The sequence below is a fragment of the Myotis yumanensis genome, unplaced genomic scaffold, assembly GCF_028538775.1.
Source record: "Myotis yumanensis isolate MYYU_CA2020_CCGP unplaced genomic scaffold, mMyoYum1.0.hap1 SCAF_2, whole genome shotgun sequence".
NCBI lineage: Eukaryota > Metazoa > Chordata > Mammalia > Chiroptera > Vespertilionidae > Myotis > Myotis yumanensis.
The window spans coordinates 38,350,045-38,378,014 of record NW_027223753.1 but is presented as its reverse complement, the minus strand read 5'-3'; the positions used below and the strand labels follow the sequence as shown (position 1 = coordinate 38,378,014).

At 53.9% G+C, this 27,970-nt stretch overlaps 2 protein-coding genes across 5 annotated transcripts in view; one reads left to right on the top strand and one right to left on the bottom strand.

Annotated features, from left to right (window-relative positions):
* Positions 1–221: 221 nt before the first annotated feature.
* CIMAP2 (ciliary microtubule associated protein 2) lies at positions 222–24,705 on the bottom strand. Of its 4 annotated transcripts, none has more exons than XM_070405205.1 (13): positions 24,684–24,705; positions 22,480–23,041; positions 19,287–19,461; positions 18,010–18,183; positions 17,186–17,250; positions 16,661–16,729; positions 16,275–16,403; positions 10,525–10,662; positions 10,234–10,377; positions 9,214–9,375; positions 8,089–8,214; positions 6,030–6,163; positions 222–1,291 (listed from the first exon to the last, which is right to left on the bottom strand). In XM_070405205.1, exons 5-13 carry the CDS (start codon positions 17,192–17,194, stop codon positions 1,219–1,221), a joined length of 984 nt encoding a protein of 327 aa, XP_070261306.1. In that variant the 5' UTR covers positions 17,195–17,250; positions 18,010–18,183; positions 19,287–19,461; positions 22,480–23,041; positions 24,684–24,705; the 3' UTR covers positions 222–1,218. The 4 variants fall into 4 exon arrangements, with proteins under 4 accessions (XP_070261306.1, XP_070261305.1, XP_070261307.1 ...); XM_070405204.1 differs by having other exon boundaries at positions 18,010–18,162; XM_070405206.1 differs by lacking the exon at positions 18,010–18,183.
* Positions 22,905–27,970, top strand: part of TTC22 (tetratricopeptide repeat domain 22) — a 20,786-nt gene continuing 15,720 nt past the window's right edge. Inside the window, exon 1 of the mRNA XM_070405203.1 lies at positions 22,905–23,812. Coding sequence (XP_070261304.1) covers positions 23,240–23,812 — 573 coding nt within the window. The 5' untranslated portion in view covers positions 22,905–23,239. The remainder of the gene's footprint in view (positions 23,813–27,970) is intronic.

The following is a 27,970-nucleotide window of genomic DNA, read 5'->3' as shown; positions in this document are numbered from 1 at the left end:
AGCGGGGACTGGAAGGACATAAGGGGTGGGACATGTTCATTAGGGCAGTGGGCTCATGGGTGACTTTCTGTCCTTGTCACAGTGTGAACTGGCGTGGGTGTTAATAGGACCTCCCATCCGCCAGGTGGAGAGCAGACTGCAGGGGGGAGGGGGGGAGCAGGGGAGAGTCCAGGTGAGGCGATGGGCGACCAGATGGGGGGAGGAGGTATCTTTTTAAAAAATATATACTAATTCTGAATCATTCTAAGCATGAGAATAGTCTTCTCAAGTTTTTCTTTTTTCCTTTATTTTTCCATCACCATTTATCCCCCCATACCCTCTTTCACCTCACCTTCCTCTCCCTCCCTGCAGTCACCATACTGTTATCCATATCCATGAGTTCTTTCTCTTTTTTTATCTTTTTTTATTTGTCCTCACCTAAGGATATTTTCCACTGATTTTTAGAGTGTGGAAGGGAGGGGGACAGGCAGAGAGAAACATCAATGTAAGAGAGACACATCAATTGGTTACCTCCCTCGGCCCATGGACTAAAGGGTTGTGGGTTCAATTCCGGTCAAGGGCATGTACACCAGTTGCAAGCTCAATTCCCAGCTGATGCTCCAACCACTGAGCCAACCCGGCTAGGACAGGGGGAGGGAGGAGTATCTTTTTTAAGGCACCAGACCTGGTTGTCAGGAACTCTGGGCTACAGTCCTGGCTTGGCCACCAGGTTGTGATCTAACAAATTTTGGCAAGTGAACCCTGTGAAGACTATTTCCTCGCCTACAAATGGATGGAGACGGAGTGCTCCTGCTGGGGACCTAGAGCTGCCTTATGACACACGCCACACTCCGCCGCCTCTTGGAATTTAATGAACAGGGAGTCGAGCACTTCGGCTTTAGAATAGAAGGGGTCCCAAAAGTGCCCACCGTATGCCACCCCTTCGGTCCATCTGCTGTCTGGCTCCCATGTCCATGTCACTGGCCAGTTTGAATTCTCAGGATAACTGAGCTCTCATATCAAAAGATACCTGGCTCCAGATGTCCCAGCAGACACTGTGGCCCAGGGAGTTGTCTCCAACAGAAGTGATCCCACCACCACATCTCTCCCCTCTCCCCGGCATCCCCAAGTGTCCTCTCTCCAAGACCCCTCCATCCCCACTTCCACCCTCCGATCCCCGGATTTGTCTTCAGTCCTTTGGGCCCTCTGGTCACCACAGACTGTCCTTCACATGTGGCTTCAAGGAGTAGGGTCCGAATTATAATCCATAGCGGTAAGGCACTTCCCCTTAGTAAAAGGTGTGATCCTTTCCCTTTAAAAAGAAAGAGGGGAAAAAGAAAATGAAACTGGTCCTGTGGAAGGGAGTGGGCCCCCCATCCCGGGAGGGTGCCCACAGGGGACGAACCAGTACGGAGAGCCTACATTGGGTGAGAGGCCAAAACTGACCTCCGGAGCGTTTCTATCCAAGCAACCTATTTCTAAGGAGGAGATCCCTCTACTTTGCATCCATTTCAGCTCATCAGAGCCCCCAAGTTGCTTTGTCAGAACTTCAAATACAGAATCCTAGCACCTGAAAGATCATTTCGCCCAACCCATCAGCCCAGAAACACGCTCAAGTGTCTACCCCCGCCAAAAATAAAGGAAGGAAGATAGGTGAGAAAGAAGGAAGGAGGGAAGGGAGGGAAAGGAGGAAGAAGGGAAGGAAAGGAAGAGTGGGCAAAATGATGGCCTTGCCTTGGAGCTAAGGCTCTGCCTTTCCCTGGCGCCATGCTGTCTCCATGGTAATCACCAGACTTCTGTGTTCAATAATAAATGCGTCGTGGGGGTTGCAGGAAGCAGGAACTCTGTGCTGAACTTGCTAAGAGTCCCCATTTCCTGACTAACTTCCACCGTAGCAGCAGGCACAGGCCCAGGAGGTAAAAGGAAGTGATCAGGTGAGGGCAGGTGGGACGAGGACATGAAGACGGTCATGGTGAAGGCTGGCTTTGCCTTAGCCTCCCCTGTCTCTGCCTTAGCTTCCTGCTCTCATCCTCCAGAAAGTGGGGGAAAGTGTTCTTAATGAAGAGAGGTCCTGGGTCCCGTCTGCCCCCATCCTGCTTCTCACGCTGCCCTGTAACTGTAGAAAGGGGGCTGAGTGCCTTCCCCAGGAAGCTGGGAGCCACTGTGGGGCCGAACAGCTTCCTGGTTCTCTTTGGCAATGTCCCAGGAGGCAGGATTTGCCCGGCAGATAGTAAGTGCTCAACTAATTTTTGGAGACCACATGCACGAATGCCACTGACTAGCAGCAACTTTAGGAAAACATTTTCTCTCTCCAAATTCATGTCTCAACTGAAAAACACTGCGAGTAATACCTACCTTTTAAAGTTACTATGTTCAGTAAAGACATACAAAGTCATTATACAGCCCAGTGGTTGAGTGTCAACCTATGAACCAAGAGGTCATGGTTCAATTCTCGGTCAAGGCACATGCCCGGTTGCAGGCTCGATCCCTAGAAGGCAGCCAATCAATGATTTGTTCTCACTATTGATGTTTCTATATCTCTCTCTCTCTCCCTCTTCTTTCCTCTCTGAAATCAATAAAAAATATTTTTAAAAAGGGAAAGAAAATCACTGTACATTATAAATATACTCCAATTATAATTATTATTACAAAGAATGGATATTTATTACTTCAACCTCAGATTTCTGGACAAGGAACATGGCTTTATTTCAAAATGCTAAAAAGGCAGTATGCATTTTGAAGTACTTAGGAGGAAGTATACTGATGTCTGCCATTTACTTTGAAATTTATCAAATTATAAGAGGAGTAATAGAAGGATAGAAGAATGAGAATGGATGAATGATTAGTAGATTAATAGATGAATAGGTATATGTCATAAAACAAGAATAAAACATTAATGATATAATCTAAGTGACAGGTATAGGGATACATTGTAAAATCATTTCAATTTTACTGTATGTTTGAAAAAATTCATAATAAAACGTCAAGTAAAAAAAATTTTAAGGAAAAATGAATTTATCCCGAATTAAATGGGAGTTCCCAGGTGTTTCTTTCATGGAGCTACCCAGACGCTGGGCCATTTCATCAATGAATGCCCTGACTCGTCCTTTGACACATATCCACTGAGCTCCTCCTATACATGCCAGCTAGATGCTGGAGCCAGACAATAGAGAAGTTCTGTTCAGTAGGGACCACAAGCATATGAACAAATATCCTATATAATAAAGAGGTAATATGCTAATTAGACCGAACAGCCAAATGACCATCCAGACAACCTTCCTGACGAAGTTGGGACTGCGAGGGCCGAGCCCCTTGCACGAATTTCGTGCATCGGGCCCCTAGTTACAATATAATGAGGTAAGTGCTCCAACCAGGGAACTCACAAGAGGCTGAGAATGGAAAAATCTTGGAAGCCTCATGTTTAAGCACAGTTGTGGGGGATGAATAGGAGTTTTCCAGAAACTAGGAGAAGGCTATTCCAAGGACAGATCACAGCGTGGCCAAAGGCTGAAGAGCAAGGGGGTAGTACAAAGCAAGGCCTGGCTGGAGCACAGAGATCCCATGTCCACACAGACACAGGTGGCCAGATGGAATAAAAAGACCTGACTGGGCAAGCCAGAAAGGTGAGCGGGTGGAAAACCTGTTCCATAGGGTCAGTCAGCCAAATGTATAAGCACAGCTCTAAGGAACGACAAACAAAGGGCCACCTTTCCCAGGCAGGGGTTAAATCCCAGCTGCCCGGCTAGGCGTGGTTTGGCAGGAAGGAGGAGATGAGGCTGGGAGTGAGGGGTGACAAAGGTTAGCTGTAACTACGCATTCCAGAAGGTGACTTCACCACTCTCCCACACATGCCCTCCCTTGCCTGACTGAAGACAGCAATTGTTCAAAGACATGTTGTGTCCTGCCAACCCACAGCCTCCCCCAAATGGGCCCAGGAGGAGAGAGGCTGAAGCACAGGTCGGAGTCAGAGCCGGCTCCTCGTCCCTGCCCGACCTCTGCTTGGCTGCAGGACCCTGGGCTTTCCCATCACCCCACCCCTCCAAGCCTCACTCACTCAGGTACAAATGGGAAGGTAGCACTGCCGTCACCCTTGCCTTTCCTTGGCAGCTCCACAGCCCATGGCTGTCTGCACGCTCTCACCCACAGCTGTGCACACTGCGCACTCTCACCCACAGCTGCGCCCACTGCGCACTCTCACCCACAGCTGTGCACAGTGGACTGTGATCGCCGCCCTGGAGCCAAGGCAGGGATGCACAACCGCACAACACAGGGGTGCTGTGAGGACCCAGTGAGAGCACCTCCAGTCATCCAGTCCCATTTGTTTTTGTTAATTCTGTGCTCCTGCTTTATTACTTATGTATTTATTTTTACAAATCAAGTGACAGAAAAATACTTGGAGGAAGTGGAGACAATGCAGAGTGAAAAGAAACCTACAGAAAACTCATTATCCTGAGATGAAAGGACATGCTGCATGCATGACACAGAGCAGGGTGCTATTAAAGGAGAAAGGAACACACAACAGGCCCTTGCTGGTGTTGCTCAATGGTTAGAGTGGCAGTCTAGCTTACCGCATGTCCGCGGGTCCCTTTCCCGATCAAGGGCACATGGCCAGGGCGCATGTGGGAGGCAACCGATCTGTCTCTCTCTCACATCAATGTTTCTCTGTCTGTTTCTCTCTCTTTCAATCTCACTCTCCATCCCTCCCTCCCTCCCTCCCTCCCTAAAAATCAATGGAAAAAATTTCCTCAGGTGAGGATTAAAAACACACACACACACACACACACACACACACAAGAGCTCTTGGGAATGAAAAAAGATGACAACACATAAAAAGGTAATAGTAAGGAAGAAAGATGAGGACAAAGAAAATTTACCAGAAAGTAGGAGAGAAAAGGTAGATAAGGCAAATAAAGGGGAAAAAGACAAGAAAATTAATGCGTCAAACCATTCATCTGAAAGAGAAGACAAAGGGGTAAATCGTCAAAGACAAAAACATAAAACTTTTCCCAGAATAGAAGGTCCTGCGTTTTCAGAAGGAAAGAACCCACGAAGTACCCAAAGCAATAAATGAAAACAGACTCACACTAAGACCCATGGCCATGAAATTTCAGAACACGAGGGACAAAGAGAAGATCCTAAAAGGGTCCAGAGAGGAAGATGTAGGCTGCATACAAAGGGCAGAAAACCGGAATGGCACCGGAATTCTCAACAACCACACTTGAAACTCAAAGTCTTCAAAATTCCAAGGGAAAATTATTTCCAACCTAAAAGTTTATATCCAATCAAAGCATCAATCAGTTGCTCGGGTAAGGAATATAATTATTTTTCTGGAATGCAGTCTATCAAAAATGTTACCTCCCATTCCTTTTTCTAAGGAAGCCACCAAAACAAGGAAGCCACAGGACAACCTTGATACAAATAAACAACTAAAAGCTGGGTTTCCCTGAGCAGTCCTGGCCCTCATACCCTCCCCAGGATTCCCAACAACAGAACAAACTAAAGTGCATGCTTCATATTTTCACATTCCTGAGACTAAGAACATACGGTAACCAATGGCCTCTTAGGTCAATAAAATGCGGCAGCCGGCCGCTAACACTTGCAAGCCGTTTCACAGCTAGCTCTGGTTTTCAAGCGCTTTTTCTTTTCTTTTGGTTTCACAACAGTATCCCAAAATGCGTTTTACCAACCCCACCATGAACAACAAGAAACAGATCCCATGGGGTGCAGCCTTGCGAGGCAGAGCCTGGACGGTGTGGGTCGCAGGGGCAGGAGTTAGTGTTGATGAGTTCCTGTTCCTTACCACAGCATCTCATCTGGGTCTCCACAGTCCTCTGCTCATTTGACAGTTAAGGAAAAGGAGGCTCAGAGAGGTTAAGTGACTTGCCCCACCTCACACAGCCAGTGATCGGCAGAGCCAGGATCTGAGCTCTCTCCAAGGCCACAGCTGTTTGGCAGGCTCTTGGGCAGCAGCTGTGTTCCCTTGAGCACACGTTGGGGGAGGGCCCTGCCCATCCTAGAGTGAGCTCTGCTGGAGCTCCAGCGGCACTCACTGTAAAAACTTGTCCCGGGCCGGGTTTGAGGGATAGCGCTTGGCTCCGCCCATGAACAGGGACCGATATCGCTGCTGCTGGTCCTTGCTCTCCATCAGCCAGGTGTTGAGGTAGTAGCCCACACCTACAGGGTTCTGCACAGGGAGGGAGGCAGGCTGTGAGCAGGTGGATACCTGGCCTGGAGACGTGATCCCAGGCTCCTCCCTGCTGTCTTTATGAAGGGATGACTTGTGTCCCCAAAAAAGATGTGGAAGCCTTAACCCCCAACCCCTCAGAGTGTGACCTTATGTGGAAATACTGTAGTTGCAGATGCAATTAGTTAAGATGAAGTTGCCCTGGAGTAGGGTGGGCTCTTAACCAACGTGACAGGTGTCCGTACAGAAGAAGAGACGGGGCGGGGGTAGGGGTAGGGAGAAGACGGCCATACAACACAGAGATTGGGGCGATACATCTACAAGCCAAGGAAGCCCAAGGATTGCTGGCCACCAAGGCGAGGCAGAGGGAGGATTCCCCCAGCAGGTTTCAGAGGGAGCACAGCCCTGCTGACACCTGGATTTCAGACCTCCGGCCTCCAGATCTGTGCGTGGATCAGTTCCTGCTGTTTTAAACCATCTAGTAGTTTGTGGTACTTTGTTATGGCAGCCCTAGGAAATGAAGATGCCACCACACCCAGAAACCTGGGTCGGCCATACATACAAGACAGAGGTTCAGAGAGGAGGTCAACCTGCCCCAGGGCGACTAGTGAGGGCAGAGCAGCCTCCGGACAGGGACCCGCCACCCACAGAGAAAAGGCACCAAGGGTGAGCTGGGAGATGCTGGGAACCAAACCCTCGTCCAATGTGAAGCTGAACTTGCTGCCAACAAGAGAAAGGCCTGTCTCCTGGGGGAGCAGGCTCCTGGCCAGATGTGCCGGCGAGCTCAGCCTCTGGAACCCGGGCCCCCCTTCAGCCTCTCCCACTTCTGCCCGCCCTGTGGTAGCAGCATGGCCATTTGGCTCTTTTCTAAACATCTTATTTGGGGTGTCCGAGGGAAGACCCCCCTCCCTGTAGGAGATGCCCGCTGGCGGTGAGAAAAGGAAGGAGGAGGTGGAGAGGTGGGATGGCTGGCGTGCTGCTGTCCTCGGGAGTGGAGCTCAGGTGTGGGGTGGGGATGAGGCAATGGGAGCATAATGAGAAGACAAGTGAGTTACAAGCAGATGTTCCCAGGGAGACCAGGAGAGGCCTTAAAAGTATACAGCTGTTCAGCCTGCCGGCATGACTCAGTGGTTGAACATCGACCTATGAGCCAGGAGATCATGGTTTGATTCCGGTCAGGACACATGCCCGGGTTGCGGGCTCAATCCCCAGTAGGGGGCATGCAGAAGGCAGACATTCAATGATTCTCATTGTTGATTTCTTTCTCTCTCTCTCTCTCTCTCTCTCTCTCTCTCTCTCTTCCCTCCTCTCTGAAATCAATAAAAATACATTTTTTTTAAAAAACACAGCTATTCAAAACCAGGCACAACTAACCTTTGCTACAGGAAGTCAGGACAGGGGAAGATTACCTCACCCATGTGGGGTTGGCTGCCTTTGGAGAGAGGGAAGATGGAAAAAGGGAGACACTGGAGTCCTTGCTCAACCAGGGAAGAGAAATGGGCCAATGACACCAATTGCCTCTGAGGCCTCAAGACAAATACAAGAGAGAAGGGAGGGCACGCTCCCCTGAAAAAAGAAGAGAATGAGACAGTTCTGGGTGGTGTCCGTTAGCGCAGTGGTTCTCAAAGTGGTTCTCAAAGTGTAGTCATCTGCATCACCGGGAACTTGTTAGAAGTGGAAATTCCCAGGCCCCGCCCCAGGCTCTGAATCAGGTGTTCTGGTGTGGGGCCCAGCAATCTGTGTTTTAACAAGCCCTCTGCGGGGATGCTAATGCCGCTCAAGTTTAAAACTGATGTCTTAGAGAAATATGATAGTGGGAGTGGTTAGTCCCTGGGGGAGAAAAGGTGGGGGATGGGGCTTACTCAGAGCATCCGTTCCCTGGGGCAGGGGGCTTGGGGCTGCTCATCACCCCTGCAGACACTCACCCAGCTCCCCAGAAGCATCTGGTTGCTCCTCCCGCTTGTCCGCTTGGAGGACAGCAGGAACGGTGGCTGGGTGCCCCGTTTGCATTCCTTCTCTGGAGGAAGCCACATGCCCGGCCCAGACGTGGCCTAAGGGTAAGGGATGAAGGCGGAAAGCTGGGGAGGTCTAGCAGTGGTCAGCCTGGGGCCAGGGCAGGTGCGGGCGCCCGATAGCCCTGGACCTTGAGCCAAGGACAATGGGAGGCCAGCCACCTCCCAATTCACCAGGCGCCCACCTCCCAGGGGTGAAGGGCCCTATGGTGCCCTCATAAATCCATGCCACCCATACCAACCCCCACCCTCTAGCCTGACACCTCTTTCCAGGTTCCCAGGGTCCTCCAGGCCTGGGAGGGTCCAGAGAGATGAAAGACCCCAGCCTGGGAGCAGAAGCCTCCAGACTTGGGAGCTCGATGAGTGGGTCCACCCGCTCCATCTTGCCCTCGCTGGGGGAGCCTGGGCAAGCCCTCCCTATCGCTGGGGCTCCGTTTCCTTTTGGGAAATGCAAATGGAACTCCCTCCATGGGTGGAGATGCTGGAAGGTGCCAGGCCCAGAGCAGGCATTTGGGAAATGTCGGTACCCTTTTCCCTTCCCCAGACCCTGCTGGGGAGGGGGACCCAGCTAAAGTTGGGGACCTACTCAGATGACAGTCTGCCACCCCGCAGAGGGGAGCCCAAGACTCCCTCAGCGGGAACAGGCATGCAGTCCTGGTTGGGTAGAGCCCTTGTTCGCACCCTGCCCTGCCCCGGTGTCCGCCCCCCCTCCACCCGTGTTTTCTCTCCAGGGGAGGGGAAGTAGGGTGCAGATCCATGCCGGCCGGGGACTTTCTCGGACCAGGCTCCACCTATGGGCTCCAGTCCCTAACCTCATTTAATGCTCACAGCTACCTGGTATGCTCCTGGTTAGATCAAGGTGCAAACCAAGGCTCAGAGAGCGAGAGGGGCTCACCCAGGTGACTGGGAAGTACAAGACCAGGACTGGGAACCAGATGGGTCTGACACGCTGAGCTCTCCCCCTGAGCCCCTGAAATAGCCACCGCACTGTACCCTGGCCCTCAGGAGTACTTTCCAAGAGAGTAAGGAGACACTGACTAGTTTTCGGGGACACTGGCTGAGGGTGCTCCAGTAAATCCTCTCTGAAGGGGTTGTTGGGTTGCGGGAAAGTTTCGAAAACACCCCACGCTTCTTATTGCAATCAGCGTTAAGTTCTTCCATGAAGCTCTTGACATTCATCAGCTCACTGGGCTTTTTTTTCTGAGAAACAGAGAGGAGGGAAAGGTTATCTGCTAAGCCAGGGAAATCAAGGGTCCCTTTCTGGACCTTCCCCAGAAATCGGAGAAAAGCAAGTGGCCACCCAATGAGGCACCACTCCCCACCCACTGGACGACACCCTGCAGCCAGGCCCCAAGGCAGGTGAAGGCAGCCCCAGCTGGGGCGGGTCAGTCAGACAGTCTCTAGCACCCTTGCCCACAGGCCCACTTTGAGGATATCCATTCCTTCCTTCCTTCACTTGTTTCGTGAACATTGACTGAGTCTAATGGGGGAACACTGAGGACTTTGGGGTAGAGAACTACCCTGTATGATGCTATACTGGTGGGTACATATCATTATACATTTGTCCAAATACACAGAATGTACACCACCGAGAAGCTACTATCAGCAATGGACTTTGGGCCATGATGTGTCAATGCAGGCTCATCCTATATAATAAAAGGCTAATGTGCAAATCAGCTGAAGAGCAGAACGACCGGTTGCTATGACATGCAGTGACCACCAGGGGGCAGATGCTCAGCACAGGGCTGCTGGCATCGGTGGCTCAGTTCAGTGGCCATTTACCAACTGACCCAAAAGCATTCAACATTTCCCCACCCAGCCTCTTCCCAGCACCCCGGTGCCCTTTACACAGCACTCACCACCTGCTAACACTCTATCTTGTTTTTCACTCATGACTATGTTTCCATTTCCATTAGAATGTAACTGCCAAAGGGGCAGGTTTGCCCTGCACCTAGGCCATGACCTGGCCTAAATGTCCACACAGAGTGAATGCATAGTGGGGGGGGTAGTGAGGCCTGTTATCCTGCTGGGGAAATCCGACCCCTGCAAGGTACACACCTGCACAGAGAAATGTCCGTAAGGTTGGGGCTTGCTTCGGTCGCCGGAGAAAGTGTCGTAGGGGCCGCGGGTGCCCATGGCGCGTGCCACGTATGCCTCTATGCCACTTTTGAAGGAGTAGGTGCATGGTGCCAGGCCGCTGCCCTGGAACAGAGCACAGATGCCCGTCTCTTGGAGGCTGCCGCAGCAGGCCCCTCACCTCTGGGGGTCTCAGGGCCCCCGTCTGCTCTGGAAGTCTGCTCCCAGGACTATGCAGGCAGGCGGCCAGGCTCGGCCAGGGGAGGGGGCTACCTCATGACCCAAGGGGTGCGGCTTGTTGGTCATCCGGCACATGAGGCCCTCGGAGTGAGACCGGTCCCAGGCCTTCTTCTCCAGCTTTGTGTATGGGTTGCCCTTCTCTCCATAATTCCCAGGGCCTGGATAGTAGTTCTGTGGGGAAAGGGGGAGACAGGAAGGCCATCAGTCCCACTCTTTGTGCTAAGTGCACCTGAGGAAGCGATGCCTCCAAGAGGGGAGCAGGATTTTCAGGAACCAACCGCCCCCCAACACACAGCACTGTTGACCTAGGAGCCTCCACTGCCGATCAGACCTTCGTTTCCACATTCAGACTCTTCGCCAGGGCCCTGCTGCCTCTCAGCTTATCTTCTGCTGCTCCTTTCTGACATCCCCACTTCAGCCTATGTGGGTCTTTGCTGGTCCCCAAACACATGCCATTCTGCCACCCTCCTTACCCGTGCTGACTTGTGCTGTGACTGCCACCCGGAATGCCCTTCCTGCCTTCTCTGCCTCAAAAAATTATTCTAATCCTGCAGAGCCAACTCAACTGTCCTCTCTCAGAAACGAAGCCTTCCTTCCCGTCAGCCCAGACAGTCGCTTGCTTTGGTGGTCTCGGAAATTCCATCTATTACATCCACGTCACAGCCCTGCATTTGCATGCACGAGTTTCATACCGTACCGTGACCTGGATGGATCTGGAGTCCTGGGTTCAAATCTTGCCTCTGCTGCTTCCTAGCTGAGTGACGTTGGGCAGACCACTTAATCGTGCTGAGCTCCCTTTGTAACGTGGGAATACCAATACTTTCTTCCAGGGTAATGAGGATAAAATGTTTAAATGTCCATAAAGCGTCCAGCATGGTGCCCAGCACATAGTGAGCCCTGACGCATGGTAAGTCAGGGTGGGGTGGCTGTCGCGGAGGCGGTGAGAGGAGGTAAGAGAGGCTGAGACTTACGGCTGGAAGGCTGGGACCTTGACTGCCAAGGTCAGAAATAGTCTTTCGGCCGGCCGGTGTGGCTCAGTGGTTGAGTGTTGACCCATGCACCAAGAGGTCACAGGTTTGACTCCCTGTCAGGGCCTGTGCCTGGGTTGCGGGCTCCATCCCCAGCAGGTGTGCAGGAGGCAGCCAATTGATATTGATGTTTCCCTCTCATCACTGTTTCTCTCTCTCTCCCCCTCTCCCTTCCTCTCTCGCTAAAATCAATAAAAACATGTATATATTTTAAAATAAATATGTTCCTTGTAGGTGGAATGAGAAGAGCCATCCTGCAGTGTCATCGGGTGGGTGGGTGGAGGTCCTTGACCAGAGACCCAGAGGGATGATCGTTGCTGTTCTGTATCTTTTAGCCACCAGGGGTCACCACTGCTCCATGATGGCTCAGCCCTTCCCACCTCTGGTCCCTAGAAGCCCTGGGGAAGCGGCCAGAACCAGGCAACCTGGCGGGATGAGAGGGCGGGAGCTCTGCTGGGAGAGGCAGGCCTCTGCAGGCATCTGAGTCGTTTGCCTTCGGAGGAACACAACTCAACGCTGCTTGCTTCCAGGGCCTGGGTTCCGGTGTGTTCGGGAGGAAAGCCCCCAGGTAGGAAGCTGGGTCCTGCACCATGTGGTAGGTGTTGCACAAACCTAACATCGTGGTCCTGGAGGCAACCCCTGAGATCAAATCAGTGCCGTCTGCAATTACAGATGGGGAACCCGCGTCTCAGAGAGGCAAGCCTGTGTCCCAGGTCCCACCCCCAGAAAGAGGTTGTGCAAGGGTTCCAACCCCCAAATCCATGACCTTTCTGAGGCTCTACTGCAGCGGTTCTCAACCTGTGGGTCGCGACCCCTTTGGCAGTCGAACGACCCTTTCACAGGGGTCGCCTAAGACCATCCTGCATATCAGATATTTACGTTACGATTCATAACAGTAGCAACATTACAGTTAGGAAGTAGCAATGAAAATAATTTTATGGTTGGGTCACAACATGAGGAACTGTATTTAAAGGGCCAGAAGGTTGAGAACCACTGCTCTACTGTTTGCCAGGCACTGTGTAGGCACTGGGCGGGAGGGCAGTGAGCACCACATCGCGCCGGGACCTTGAAGGAGACCAACAGTTGTAAAAGGATGCGGACAGGCCACCGAGGCCTCCGCAGCCCAGTGCAGCACTCCATGGCAGCACCCCACCCTTCCTTCAGGCTTTCAGGTCCAGAGGGGGTGGGTGGAAATGAGGAATTGGCACGTGTAAGACTTTTTTAGCCCCGGCCGGTTTGGCTCAGTGGATAAAGCACAGGCCTGGGACTGAAGCGTCCCGGGTTCCAGTCTGGTCTAGGACATGCACCTCAGTTGCAGGCTCCATCCCTGGCCCTGGCCAGCGCACGTGCAGGAGGCAACCAATCCTCAGTGGGGCCTGAGGCTCATTAAGACCTGATTCTGAGGAGTGAGGGTGCATAGGAAGGTGCTGGCAATGTGGGAGACCAGGAATCCATCAGAGGCTGCCCCTGGGTGGGGTGGGGCAGTGGTCTGGGCCAGGGCAGAGGCAGTAAGGATGGGAGGAGGAGGACAGAAGGCGAGAGCACAGACCCCATGACTACAGAGGACGGGGGTCTGGGTCCCGGCTCTGGCAGCTGGGTGGAACCATTCCCTGGAAGAGCAGGCCTGGGGGAGAAGTTGACATGTGATGGGGATGGTAGGTGGGTGCAGAGTTTGAGGTGCCTGAGGGAGCCTGGGGTGGGGATCTGGAGCCATCTGCATGGAGCCTGGCTGAGGGGAAGAGATCACCCCAAAGTGGGGAGGGCTGGGGAAAAGAAGCCACGGAGGGAGGCTGGTGGAGGAACTTCAGGGCTGCAGAGCCCAATGTCCCCAAAGCCAAGAGCGGGGAGAATACAGAGGGAAGGGTGGTGGCAGCACCCAGTGCCAGTGGGGGACGGGGCTCAGAAACCAGAGGGGAAGACATGGCCTTTGCAGGGTTCAACAGCCCCATCCTCTTGGGGGGGGGGGGTTGTGGAGTCATGGGACCCCAAAGCAGGCCCCTCAGCTTTGGCAGGTGGTGTTTATAGACCTGCAGTGGTGGGGAGACAAGAGTGGGGACCAGAGACCAGGGGAAGCCATCAGGTTCGCAGCCCAGGGCTCACACCAAGGCGATGACCGAGGAAAGCAGGCCTTGGACGTGAGCTCCCCGCTGCCTTCACCCACCAGGGCAGTGACACCTCCTTGAACTTACTGTCCAAGGCTGAGCCTAGGAGAGCAACTCGGAGAAATCCTGCAGGGCCTGGCCAAGGTGACTGCGGGAGCAGATATGGAACCAGAGGGGAGGAGACTGCTGGGAGGGAGGGACACACCATGGCATTGTCACTCTGGCCAACACTCACAGATGCCCTAGAGCAGTGGTTCTCAACCTTCTGGCCCTTTAAATATAGTTCCTCGTGTTGTGACCCAACCATAAAATTATTTCCGTTGCTACTTCATAACTGTAATGTTGCTACTGTTATGAATCGTAATGTAAATATTTGATATGCAGGATGGTCTTAGGCGACCCCTGTGAAAGGGTCGTTCGACCGCCAAAGGGGTCGCGACCCACAGGTTGAGAACCGCTGCCCTAGAGCTTGGGCTTGGAAACACAGGAAGGAAACACACAGTGTCAGATATGTTCCCCAACTCCACTGCCATCAGCTGGGCTGGGCCCCAACATTAGACCCTGTCCTCCACAGTGACTCAAGGGACAAAATCCAAGTGAGCCATGCCTGTGGGCACAGCGCAGCGGTTACGCATGGACACCTGAATTCAAATCCTGCTTCTGTCACTTAGTAGCTCTGTGGCCTTGGGCGGTTACTGAAACCCTCTGAACTCGTTTCCTCATCTAGAAAGTAGAGATGATGAGAGTGACTACTTCATAGGGCTGTTGTGAAGGTTAAATTAATTACTACACTGAAGTGCTTAGAACAGTGACAGGCCTGGGTAAGTGCTGTGTTAAGTGTCAGCTATTACTACTTTAGGTTTGAAGCTAGTGACTCATTTTTAAATGCCTGCAGGCAACCCCTCTCTACGTTGCAGTTACAGCATCTGAACTTGAAGATGCAGGTACGTGTCCCCTGAGCAAGGCAAGGAGTAATTTCCAGGCCTCAGAGAAGGCCTCCCAGTGATGAGGTGTGGGGGAAAGGGTCTGGGTGTAGGGTTGGACATTCCTGGCTTATAGCTGTGCAGCCGGAGGCAAGTTGCTTACCCTCTCTGAGCCTGCAGGGCCTCATTAGGGGTGAATGTAAAAAATGAGAACGTTTTGGAGCACCTGGTACTTAGGAGGCAGGCATGCACAGAGTCCACAGATACTTCTTGCGTGCCTACTATGTGCCAGGAACCGCTAGGACCTGGGAATCTGCAGCAGCTAGGTAGATGTGGCCCACCCTCAGGGGCTGAGTCCAGTGGGGAGAGGGGGAGACTAAACATACAATCACAATAGGGATGCTTAGGAAAGGAGATGTCACCTGAGGGGGGCTCAGGTCAGACCTTGGAGCTGAGGGCTGAGGGATGAGTACGAGTTTCTTAGGTGAAGGGCTAAAGGAAGAAGGGCATTTCTGGCAACAGGAAGAGCGGGAGCAAAGCCCTCACTGAAAGAGTGTGGTGCACGTGAGGAGCTGGGAGAAGCCAAGAGTGTCCAGCACAGAGCGCACGAGGGCCAGGGGAGGCGAGGCACTCAGCAAACCAAGTACTCGCTCAGTATGGTGTGACTCCTGCCTTCTCTCTCATGACCTTACTGAGCTTGAACCCCATTCAGTGTGCTCCCCCCACCACCACCACATGGGATGTTCATCCCGGCCCATAATGATACTACTGTGGCCCTTCTGCTTACCGCCCGCCCCCTCCCCGCCCACACACACACACACACACAATGGCCATCACCTCCCATCTGGACCACTGCAGCCTCCAACCTTCACCCCCACCAGCAGGGTGTACCTCTGAAAATATTAGCCAGGCCCTTCCCAACAAAACCCTCCACTGTCCTCACACAGCCCTTGGACTCAAACCAGAAGCCCCCATTGCTGCCAGGAGCTCCTGGCTGGCCCTCAGTCCTCTGCTCTTTCTCCTCCTCTGTCCTTGTCCACTCTCTCCGGCCACACTGGCCTCCTGCCTGCTGGTCCAACTCAGGGCCTTAGCCTGCACTGGCCCTGCTTCCCAGAATGCTTTCTCGCAGATACCGTGAATCTCCGTTGCTCACCTCCTCCCAGAGCCCATCCCCGACCACTATAAATTACCCATCCCCACCACTCTATAAATTACACTCCTATCACTCTCTATCCCTCCCCTTTCTCAGATTTCCTCATAAGCCTGATGGCGTATGACCGGCTTCTTTATGCTGCTGTTTCTAGCTCTAGGACGCCAGCTCCAGGGCAGCAGGAACCTTGTCTTCATCACTGCTGGATCCCCAGGACCAACAACAGTGCATGGCATTGAGCGGGTGCCCCATCATTATTGGCTGGACATATAGATGAATGAGTTTGTTGAGCATCTAATGTATGCGGGGCTCTGTGCTGGGGGCTCGGAGATGAACCAGACCCCTCCCTGGCAGCAGGGAACTTCCGGTCTAGTTGGGGGACAGACACAGGGCTACCCACCAGCCAGTGGGCTTGAGGCTGTGGCCCTGGAAAACTGAGGGCTGTGGGGACCCAAAGGTGAGCCGGGCCACGCCTGGGGAGGAAGTGGGACAAGAGGGGCGCTTCCGGTACCACAGGGCACCATGCTCTGAAGAGAGCAGAGGGTGGGCGGGCGCCCCGTCCTTCTAGGAGGACACCTACCCCGATGAGTCCTTGAAAGCGAAGCTCCCCGGAGCTGAGCAGCCCCCGGTTGCTGCACGGTTTCTGCTGCAGCTGTTCTAAGAAGTCTTTGAAGTTGTAGGAGCCGGGCCCGAGCTTGTCCTTCTGCCCCTTCAAGAAAAGAGAGAAGGTGAACACCTTGAACTTGGCGATGTCCACACGGAAGGGGCCCAGGGAGATGATGATGGTCCTTAAAGGACGAGCTCTCCTGGGCCTGGGAGGACGCTGAGGCCTCCACTGGAGTGGGGAGCCGCGCGGCCCAGGGACCTTGCCTGCAGCCGCTTCTCTCTCATGATGGTCTGGGACTAGAAGTGGGGCAGCTGGGGCAGCTGGGTGGCTTTCTGGGCCTTGGCCCAGCCTGTACCCACCTCCTTCTTGACCTTTTTCTTGCTGAAGCAGGTCTCCTTGCAGCCATAGGTCCCAGGCCCTAAGTGGGGCTGAGTCAGAGCACAGTCAGAGCTGGGACAGCCACACACACCCAGTCCACCCACAGCAAGTCCTCAGGAAGTTGCACGCTGACCTGGGCATGACCTGCCCCTCTCTGCCCCACCCCCAGCACCTAGCCTGGCACTGAGGGGCGTGGTACTCAAGGCACCAACATGAATTCCTCTGTCATTGGCCTCCTCACACTTCAGGGAGGAGCAGTAACTCATGCAAGAGCCTACAGCCAGCCAGCGCAAGAGGTGGGGATGGAACCCAGGTCTCTGTGGCCCCAACCCATGCTGTTTCCACAACAGTCCTGCCCTGGCTCTAGCCAAGCTCTGTGTGAGGACTAAGGGCATGGAGAGGTATGAAACATATCCCTAGATGGCTCAGCTCATCCGCCACAGTAGTGGACTCAGAGGGCAGAGGCCAGCCCGCGTGGGAGGGTCAGCAAAGCTGGGCAGACTCACGTAGCTCATGGAACGAAGCTTCTCTCAGCTTCTTCTGCTCAGGATAAACAGCAGAGACATCAAACCTGGGGAAGGGCAGAGGCCGTGGGAGAGCCCAGCGCCTGGCCCCCAGCCCTAGCACCAGCAGGTTAGGGGTAGGGAAGGTGACTTTGGAGCTAGCCCGTGAAGGGTGACAGCGCTGCTCCCACCTCAGGGCCTTCGTCCTTCCTGGTCACCTTCCCACTCTTGCCTGGTCCCCTTCCCGCCACTGGGAGCCTTGACTCAAAAGTCATTTTCTCTGTGCAACCCCCGCCCCACCCTCCAGCACTCACCTCCTCCTCCTCCCAGCTTTCTTTCTCTCCATAACCCTTATCACTACCCAACATCTTATTTATTCTTTTTTGTTTACTATCCACTCCAACCACCCCGCCCCACAAGAATGCCAACCCTGAGTACAAGGTTTTGCTGTTTTGTTCACGGCTGTACCCCCAGATGCTACAACATATTGAGGAGGCGGTATGTGTATCTCAATATCATGTATGTATGAATGAAGAAAGACCCCTGGACTGAAACCCCACCCACCACGTTTAGGCTGAGCGACCTGCTATGTATGGGCCAAGCCACGTGGCCTCTGAGCCTGGAACCTTGCAGGCGCTTTTGAAATGGTTTTAAATAACTTAATCACAGTGATCAACAGGCTCTGGACAGGGAAGCGCAGCAGGTATGGGGGGAGGGGAGCCCAGCCTCCCACCCGCACTGCCAGCCCTCCTTCTACAGCTCCTCCCCTAGGCTCGCAGCCCTGCAGTGGTGGCCCTTTCTCCTTCCAACTTCCAGCCCAGCCCCACCTGTGGCTCTTCACCCCGAGAAAGGCAAGCGCCTCGCTGAACCACTTCACGGCGGCGAGATCCTGGGAGGGCTGGGCCTCCCCCCTCCCCTGGACTCCTCCGCGCAGGTCCCTGGTCCTGGTCCGGTCGCTGGTCCGGGTCCTCTGGCCTCCGCTGCTGCCACAGCAACCGGGCCTGAGATTTGTGATTCGCCAGAGAATCCTGGCGCGTCTGTGCCCACGTGGCGCCCCCCAACGTGCTCATTGCTCATTGCGCTGTGCACATTTCCACGTGCTGCAGTGCCAGAGAGCCTTCCCCGAGCCCCGCAGGTGTGACGGCCCCTCCTGGTGGCTCATATGGATGCCGTGGGCGGGTTTTAGAGTTACTTGTTGAGGAACCGTTTCTGATTTCTTTCTTTGTCCCCGGGCTCAGCCACGGGTCAGGTAGAGCACAGATCAGGGAATGCCTCTGAGTGTTCCCCTTCTGGCCATGGGAACCCTGGAACCCAGGGAAGGCTCAACTGGGGCAAAGAGGGCACCTGGTTCCTTCTGCCCTCTGGGGAGAGAAGGAGAGCCAGCGGGGAGGGCATGAGTAAGGCTGCAGAGAGGGAGGAAGGATGGCGTCAGGACTCATTGTCCTTCAGACATCCCCCCCTCCCCCCCCCACACACACGCACTCTGCAGAGGCTGTGCAGGGCGCATGGGACTCACATGAGGTCCCAGCCCTTAGAGGCTAGCAGGGGAAATAATGACCACAAATTGTGGCCAGGCCCCTGAGAGAGGAAGGCCTCTGACCCAGCCAGTGGGTGGGTAGATCAGGGAAGGCTTCCTGGAGGAGGAGAATTCCAAACTCCTCATTGAAGTACGTGTATGACCTACTAGGTAAAGAAAGGAGTTGAGAGTATATGCTCCCAATGGGTCAGTTCTCGTCCCTCCTCCTCCTTTATCTGGCACAGCAGAGAACGACACCCCCTCCTACATTAAGGAGTCATTTATGGTGACAGGACTTAAGTCAGAAATAGGACTTTCCCTGCATCTAGCCCCTCCTGGAACTGGACTACTGGGACAGTGGTGTCCTTTCCGGCCCCACCCAATGCCCTCTGACATCCCAACATAGCATCTCAATAGGAAAGTTGGACGCCCAGCACAGCCGTGCCACTCAAGCAGCAGGTCAGGCGGGCACCAGGCCACGGCTGGCAGAGTCCACCCTGCACTGAGGAGCTGAAGCACAGACGCTGCCCCTTCCCAACTGTGCTCCCTGGGCAAGCCACCTCCTTCTCCGAGTCTCAGCTTTCTTACCTGTAAATAAAGCGAATGGTCTCTGTCCCTCCAGACTGCTGCGAGGTATGTGGGCTAATTTGGGTATGCTCCTGGCATGCAGCAGAAGCTCGGTAAGAGGTCAATACTGCCCTCGGAAAGGGGCCTTCAGAAGGTCCAGGGCAGAGACTGTGTCTCATTCACTCCTGGGCAGTACCTGGAACATAGTAAATCTTTGCTGAGCGACAAATGAACAAATAAATAAATCTAGCCCAGCTTCCCAAGAGTGCATAAATCCTCAAAGAGACTCGGGTTTGAATCCTGGCCCTGCTGCTTCCCAGCTGGTGGCCTTGGGCAAGTTACCCTGGCCAAGGCTCCGTTTCCTGCAGGCATATGACTGCAGCCTCCTGGAGGAGCTGTTTTGGCGTGTCAGTGAGGTGTGGCTGTGTACACTACCAAGTCCTGTGCAAGGGGAGTCCCTGTGCAAGGTGAGCACTCCCAGGGTGTCCCAGACCTGCCTGGGCTGCTTCTGTCCCTGCCCGAGCCTCTTAGCTATAGGACTCATGGAGGTGTGACCACAGGCTATAAGCCAAGGTCCACTGTGATGGGAGCCCTGGCTGCCAGACATACCAGAGCAGGCCAGGGTGAGTCAGCTATGCAGCAAGGACTACAGTTAGCCCACAGCCTCCCCACCGCAGCAACTCACTCTTTATTGTAGGCACTGCTGCAACCCACCTCCTACCCCCATTACACAGCAGAGGACACTAAGGCGCAGACAGGGAGAGTAATTTGTCCTGGTCACACCTAGTGAGGTGGAGGGTCACACAGTGGGTATGGAACTCACAACTAGGTCTGAGAGTTCCCTGGCTGCAAGAGTTTCTAACTCATCCAGATTCTGGAACCATCTGTTAGGTCAACGGAGTCAAGTCAAGCTTCTCGGCCAAGATTCAGGCTTCTGTGATGGGGCTCTGGCACGGCCTTCAGTCCTCATCCCTTGCCATCACCTCCCCATGCTCTGTAAGCGTCAACCATAGGAGGCTGCGCTGTCCCTAGGCATCCCTGCACTGCAAGCCTCTGGCCTGTCACATGCCTTTCCTGCTGCTGAAATACACCTCCCCGTTCAGCTCCTGCTCGTCTTCTCAGTCAGATCAAAAGCCATGATGAAAAGCAAACAGACAAAAACAGGAAAAGTAACAAGTATTGGTGAGGATGTAGAAAAATAAGAACATTTGTGCATTGTTGGTGGGAATGTAAAATGGTGCAGCTCCATGGAAAATAGTATAGCAGTTCTTCAAACAATAAACTTACAATTACTACTATATGACCAAGCAATTCCACTTCTGGGTATATGCCCAAAGGGATTGAAAGCAGGTCTTAAATAGATATTTGTACATGCATTGTTCCCAATAGTCAAGAGAAAGAAGCCACTCTCTTGGGGTGAATGAATAATAAACAAACTGGGTAATGTACATACAATGAAATATTCAGCCTTAAAAAGAAGGAAATTCTGAAGTATTCTATAAGATAGAAGAACAGTGACATTATTCTAAGTGAAATAAGCCAGACACAAAAGGGCAAATGTTATATTACTGGAGGCCCAGTGCACAAAATTCGTGCACGGGTAGGGTCCCTAGCACCTGCTGGCTGCTGGCTGGGGCCTCCCTTCCCTGGCTGCTGGCCAGGGCCTTCCTTTGTTCTGCACTGCACCCTGGTGGTCAGCACACATCACAGCGAGCAATCAAACTCCTGGTCCCGTGGTTGGCAAACTGCGGCTCGTGAGCCACATGCAGCTCTTTGGCCCCTTGAGTGTAGCTCTTCCTAAGCCTTAGGGGTACCCTAATTAAGTTAATAACAATGTACCTACCTATATAGTTTAAGTTTAAAAAATTTGGCTCTCAAAAGAAATTTCAATCGTTGTACTGTTGATATTTGGCTCTGTTGACTAATGAGTTTGCTGACCACTGTCCTGGTCTGTTGAACTCCCAAGGGGACACTTTGCATATTAGGCTTTTATATACCAGTATATATAGAGTCCACTCATACGAGACAGCGGTAGAGTGGTGGCTACCAGGGACTAGAGAAGGGGGGAGTGGGAATTATTGTTTAATGGGCACAGAGTTACAGTTTGAGAAGATGAAAACATTCTAGAAATGGGTGGTGGTAATGGTTGCACAACAATATGAGTATACTTAATGCTACACTTAAAAATGGCTAAAATGGTAAATCTTATGTTAAGTATATATTACCACAATCAAATTATTTTTAAAAGCCAAACACTCTGAAATCCATTCCTTCTCCTTCCAAGAAGGTGAGAGCCCACATTTCATCTCATGATCACCAGAAAAGTATTAAACTTTAGCCCTGGCTGGTGTGTCTCAATGGTTAGAGTGTCGGCCACCAAAGGGTTGCAGGTCCCAGCCAAGGGCACGTACCTGGGTTGCAGGTTTGATCCCTGGATCTGGTCGGGGTGCGTGTAGGAGTCAACCAACTGATATGTCTCTTCCACATCGATGTTTCTCTCTCTCTGTCTCTCTCTTCCCTCCTTCCATCCCTCTTTCCCTTCCACTCTGTCTTTAAAAAATCAATGAAAAACTATCCCTAGATGAGGATTAACAAAAAAATTATTATTTTTTTTAAAAAATATATTTTATTGATTTTTTACAGAGAGGAAGGGAGAGGGATAGAGAGCCAGAAACATCGATGAGAGAGAAACATCGGATCAGCTGCCTCCTGCACGCCCCCCACTGGGGATGTGCCGGCAACCAAGGTACATGCCCTTGACCGGAATCGAACCCGGGACCCCAGAGTCCGCAGGCCGACGCTCTATCCACTGAGCCAAACCGGTTCTGGCAACAAAAAAATTATTAAATTAAAATTACAGATGAAAAATAGCAACAGAATATTGTTTTAATTTACTTTTTTAATTGTTCAAGTCAAATATTTTTTCCAAGTTTACTAATAGGCTCTATTTCTGCTTTTGAAGATGCTGCTCTATTTTTCAAAAAGTTGAAGCAGCAGGGTCTCGGGAGCCCAGCCTCAGTGAAAAGGGACAGACTTGCCTCAAGAGCCAAGCATTGGAGGACAAACAGCCTTGCAGCCGGGATGGTGGTGACGACCCAGCCTCCTGGAGGGTAGGGAGCCCACCCCCGCCTTACAAGGCCACGGGTCCAGTGCTGGATGGGCTGGGACCAAGGGCAAGGAGTGGGAGCTGGCAGATATCCAGAGTGACACTTACCAGGTCTACCCTTGAGATCTACCCTGCCCCTGGGGGAGGGGAAGTCACCTCATGTCAGACGAGGGAAGTCTGCAGTGTGAGATGATGCAGGTCGCACAACGGCAATGGAGAACCAGCACATGGAGCCCCTTCGTCTTTGCAATGGGGCCAGCTGCGCGCAGAGAAAGCAGGGAAATCCACGTGGAGAAGCCTGGTAAATAAGGCCAACGGAGGAGCGGGAGGGAGGGAGGTGGCGGGCTCTGTTCAGAGGAAGAACTAACACTGAGGAGCTATGGTGGTGATGGGACCGCAGCAGGGGTGAGGGGGCTGGTGCAGGTGGCCGGAAGGGCCAGTCCTGACTCTGCCAGTCAGCGAGGGTGGAGCAGTGCCCACGGAGGAAGAGCCTGGCTGGGTTCCAGGCCTGGTTGAGTGTGACTCAGTTCTGCGACCTCGGCATCTCCTTTCCCTCCTGAGCCTCGGTTTCCTCCGCACAGAGAGTGAAAACGCGCCTTGGCCGTGCACCGGGCTTTGCGCGCCCGCATTTGGCAATGCACCTGTTTGTCTGGCACACCTGGTTGTGCACCTGAGTGGCGAAAACGGAAACGCCCACAGGGACCTACCCACGGGCGGGAGGCGCCCCGGGACCCGGAGGTGGCCGCGCCCTGCGCCGCCGCGCGCTGACCTGCAGCTCCCCGCGCCAGGCCGGCTCGCGGGGCGCCCCATCCACTGCCTTCCGCAGCCTCCGGCGCAAGGGCCGGGTCCGGGGAGCAGCGGGGCAGACATGGCGGACCCCGAGGCCGTGGCCGAGGATCTGGACGCCCTCATCGACGACCTGGACTACCTCCCGGGCCACTTCCACCTGGAGATGCAGCTGAACTTTGAGCCGCGCTCGCCGGCGTCTCAGCGCGCCCGGGACCTGAAGCTGCAGCGGGAAGGCCTGCGGCAGGAGCTGGCGCTGGCGGCCGCCCCGCGGCGCTCGGCGGTGCGCCACCTCCTGGGCACCTTTGCCTTCTACCTGGAGGAGTTGGACGAGGCCCGCGAGAGCTTCCTCCAGGTGGCCGGTGAGGATCCGGACAACCTCAACGCCTGGGCCAACCTGGCGCACGTGTACGGGCGGCTGGGGCAGGAGGAAGAGGAAGAGGCTTGCGCCGGGAGACTGGCGGACCTCATGGGCCTGGCGGCTGATGCCGACTCCGAGGCGGACCGGGACTCCCACGTCCGCGCCGCGCGCTGCCTGGCGGAGCAGGGCTATGCCCATGGCTTCGACGTGGGCTGCGCCAGCCCGGAGGAGCGCGCGCGGGTGCTGGCGGCGGGCATCACGCTCTACGACAAGGCGCTGAGCTACGGGCAGCAGGTGGGTGACTCCTCCCCGGGCTGGGGGGGCTGAGGTTGTGGTCCCCAAAGTCCGCAAGGCTGTTCCCGCAACCTCCTAGAGTCTAGGGCCTAGACAACGCAAACCCTGGCCCCTTGGCTTCCAGAGAACCTTTCCAATGTCCCTCTCCTCTCAGCATCGCCCGTGGGGCCCAGACCAGCTCTGTAACTTTTCTCCGCTGGGCCAGGGGCGGGCCCTCTCCCTAGTGGGGCAGCTGCCGTAGATTTTTATTCTGGCAGCACCACAAACTCCACTTGACTAACTCATCCCTCTCGTCCTATGCCCCCCCCCCCCCCCTTCCAACAACTAACTGTCCACCTGCCTGTGCACACCCACCCAAAGAAAAGGCACCCCGGGGACACCGCGCCAGACACTTGGGCAGCATTCTTACCTCCTCTCTCCCCTTCACCCCCATCCCCACCCATTCAAACCTCAAATCCTGTCCGTTCTGCCTCCTCGTATCTCTGAGGTCTGTCCGCTCCTCTCCAGCCTCCCTCCGCCAGCCCAGCCTCCATCAGTCCCTGCCTGAACCGGTCCATCATCCTGCCTGGGTTCCTGCCCTCTGGTTTGACCTTCTGCCTCATCCTCCACCTGCAGCCAGTTCATGTTCTCAATCTTGCTACCTATGCTCCTCAGCTGCTTACAACCACCAGTGACTCCCACTACCTGGCAGACAAGTCCCAGGCTCTGCGGTGGGCATGGGAGGCCCTGCGTGATCACAGCCCCCTTTGCCACGGCCCCTCCCAGCCAGGCTGTTCCTGTGGTCTGCTTCCCCTGGCCCCCCCTGAGCCAGGTCTCCTTGCACCCACGTTGTCACTCTCTCAGCCTCTTTCCGAGGTGCCTTTCTGCTCACCTTTGTCTGGAAGGTTCTTCACAGTCTCAGACATCCCTCCACTCACTCCTCCAGGCTGGGTCGGTGCCTCCCTGGGCTCCCATAGCACTGCTCACGCCGTCCATTTACAAGTCAGTCTCTCCAGCTCAACCTTCAGGTCTTTGAGAGTGAGGACATTTGCCTGGCTTACCACCGTACGTACACCCCATGCCTGGTACACCCCATGCCTGGTACACAGTGGACTCACTAAATGTATCTTGAATGAATGTAGGTGCAGCATAAGGCCTGGCACTAAATAGACAAATACTAGGTATACTAGTTACCTATTGCTGCATAACAAACACTAGTAACCTCCGAAACTTAGCAGCTTAAAGCAAGAAGCATGCATTATCGCAGGGTTTGGTGGCTTAGCTGGGTGCACCTGGGCTGTGGTCTCATCTGAAGGTTTGCTCACTCTCCTTCCAAGCTCGTTCCGATGGCTATTGACAGGATTCAGTTCCTCACTGGCTGCAGCCAGAGGCCTCCCTCAAATCCTTGGCATGTGGACAGCCATCATTTTTACTACATTCTGCTCAGTAGAAGCGAGTCGGTAGGTCTAGTCCACACAGGAAGGAGGGGATTCCACGGGGCACAAATATCAGGAGGTAGGGATCCCTGGGCGCCATCTCAGAGGCAGCCTGCTTTGGATGACCAGCGAGTAGAGGCCTTGTCCTCCTTCCTACAGAGGAGGGGACCTCAGTTCAGAGAGGTATCATGATTTTTCTGTGAAGGCACAGCACGGGCAGAGTTGAACTGATAACAATGATATTTTATTATGGTTTAGATTTGTGATATTTAGATAACAACACACCTTCACACAGGCTCCACTCACAAAGCCTCTGTGAAACCCCTTAGAGCCTTTTCCACCAAAGCTCTTGGCTTCAGAGAGGAAATGTGGAGTCCAGGCCTCAGGGGGTGCAGGGTGAAGGATGGGGGTTTAACTTGAGCAGTACAGGGTGGAGATGAAGTTGGTACTCAGTCAGGGGGTCCGGTCCAAATCCCAGCTCCCCCATGCTCTCTCACCTCCATCCGTCCTTAGCGTCCCTGGACTTGTTTCCCTCTGTAAAATGGGGATATAATGGTCCTGAGGTCCTTGGCTTCCTCATCTGTTAAATGGGGGCATTCTCATCTGGCTGATGTCATAGCTAAGAGCTGATATTTGGGAAGCACCTGGAATAGAGCCTGCAGGATCACAGACAGCCCCTGCCTCTCCCGGCCTGAGGGGGTCACCTCCGCCCCACACTGGGTGCAGCTGTGGCCACGCGAGGGGCCAACAGGGCCCAGGTCTCCTGTTTTAAAGCCCGAGGCCCTGAGTGACAGCTGCCCTCAGTGGGAAGGCATGGCCAGCATGTTTGTGTTGAGTGTGGTCTTAGCAGCAGAGTGGGGCCTACGCCCTGGGCTGGGAGCCAGGAGGCCTCCTCCTGCCTGGGCTGTGGTTTCCCCATCTGTGAAAGGGAGGCGGGGCGGGGGGAGTGTCTCCAAGGTCCCCTCCTGCTCTCCGGAAGGGGCTCCTGGGGAAGGCTTCCTGGAGGAGGGGAGCAGGAAGGCAGAGGTTTAGGGGTAGGGATGGAATGGAGGCTGGCTCCTCTCTCCCTGGTGGGGCCACCTACCTAGTGAGGGACCTCCCAGAGGAGAGAGTGTCATGCAGGGCATTGTCCAGTGCCCCAGGGAGAGAGTTGATTGCATAGGTGGGAGGTGGCCACCAGCCTGTGTGCTGTGTCCTCAGGCCTGGCCCAGCCGCTGCTCCCCAGGTCTGGACAGAGGGGCTGTGGTCAGTTCCCCCCAACAAATCCCAGGAGAAAGTTGGGGGTTTGGAGCTCCCCATTTCATCATCCGGGGATTAGAAGAGGTCATGCTTGTAAAGTAGCTGGCACAGAGTAGGTGCTCAAGAAATAGCTACAGTCAGCATCATGACGGTGACTCCATTATAGTCAGAGGAAGGGGGGTTGGGGTGGAGCCCCCAGCTCTCATTATTTTGCTGTCACTTTCGTCTCTGGCCTCAGTGGCTGCTTCATGAACATTAAACAATAGTGATCTCGGTTTACTGGTTATCCGAGTGAATCGTCAGGTGAAAGTGCATAAACTGGTCAATTCTGGGCATGTGTGAGAGGCACATACACAGCATCTTAACATGGCTGAGCACCTGCTGCCTGCCAGGCCCTGTCTTTAAGCAGCTCACGGATAAAGGGTGGAGATATTTCTTCATTAACTAGACTTGCCTGGGCCCATCCTCTGGGAGCAGGAGCCAAAGGGACAAGTACCTATGACTGGCTGAGGTCACAGGCGTTCATGGCCTGTGCCGGGTGACAGTCATCTCCACGTGCTGTACACCAAAGACCATACTTTCTGAACCAAAAGTAGGCCCCCTGGTTGACAAGGGACGGGGACTCTGGGACATGGGACCAGTGTCGGAGTCAGCAGTGCCCTGAGAGTCCGGGTCCTGGGGATGGAGGGCAGTGCCTGCGTCAGGAGGAGCACTCCCTCTCGGCTCCAGTGGCTGAGGGCGGCTGGGAACAGGCAGGAGTGGGCTGACTGGCAGGGAGGAGGTGAGGGCATGCCTAGCAGAGGGCCTGGGGGAGCCTGCAGAGCCCCAGGGCTTTGGTGACACCCACACTGGAGCAGGGGTTAGGCCCAGAAAGGGGCAGCCAGAGCTTCAGGGGGAGGAGCACCGAACGGCCCTGAAGAACGACTGCCCGCTCCCTGGAATCTGGGCCCCACCCCCCTCTTTGCCACAGTTCCTCCTACTCCCCTGTAACCTACTTACCAGCAAGTTTAAACTACTTATCCTTCTCCAAACACACGGTGCTATTTCATACCGCCCTGCACAGCTATGGTGCCCTCTGCCTAGAAACCAGACTCCATCCATGAAGACCCAGCTCAAATGTCACCTCCCCCTTGAAGCCTTCTTTCCTCCCACACACAACTTCGCACAGTAATATTTATGAATATCTTTTGTGGGTGCCTTCCAGACTTTATCCTAGGCCAGTGAAGGCGAACTTATGACACGCGTGTCAGAGGTAACACGCGAACTCATTTTTTTGGTTGATTTTTTCTTTGTTAAGTAGCATTTAAATATATAAAATAATTATCAAAAATATAAGTCTTTGTTTTACTATGGTTGCAAATATCAAAAAATTTCTATATGTGACACAGCACCAGAGTTAGGTTAGGGTTTTTCAAAATGCTGGCACGCCGAGCTCAAAAGGTTCGCCATCACTGTCCTAGGCAGTCCTCACAAGAACCCCCGATCCCATTTTACAGATGTGGGA

What these genes read in the sequence shown, in the direction of transcription:
- CIMAP2 (XM_070405205.1), bottom strand. An exon ending in CGCACCCCTTGGGTCATGAG is followed by an intron (nt 10,378 to 10,524) that starts GTAGCCCCCTCC and finishes GCTCTGTTCCAG; the next exon opens with GGCAGCGGCCTGGCACCATG. An exon ending in ACGGACATTTCTCTGTGCAG is followed by an intron (nt 9,376 to 10,233) that starts GTGTGTACCTTG and finishes TCTGTTTCTCAG; the next exon opens with AAAAAAAAGCCCAGTGAGCT.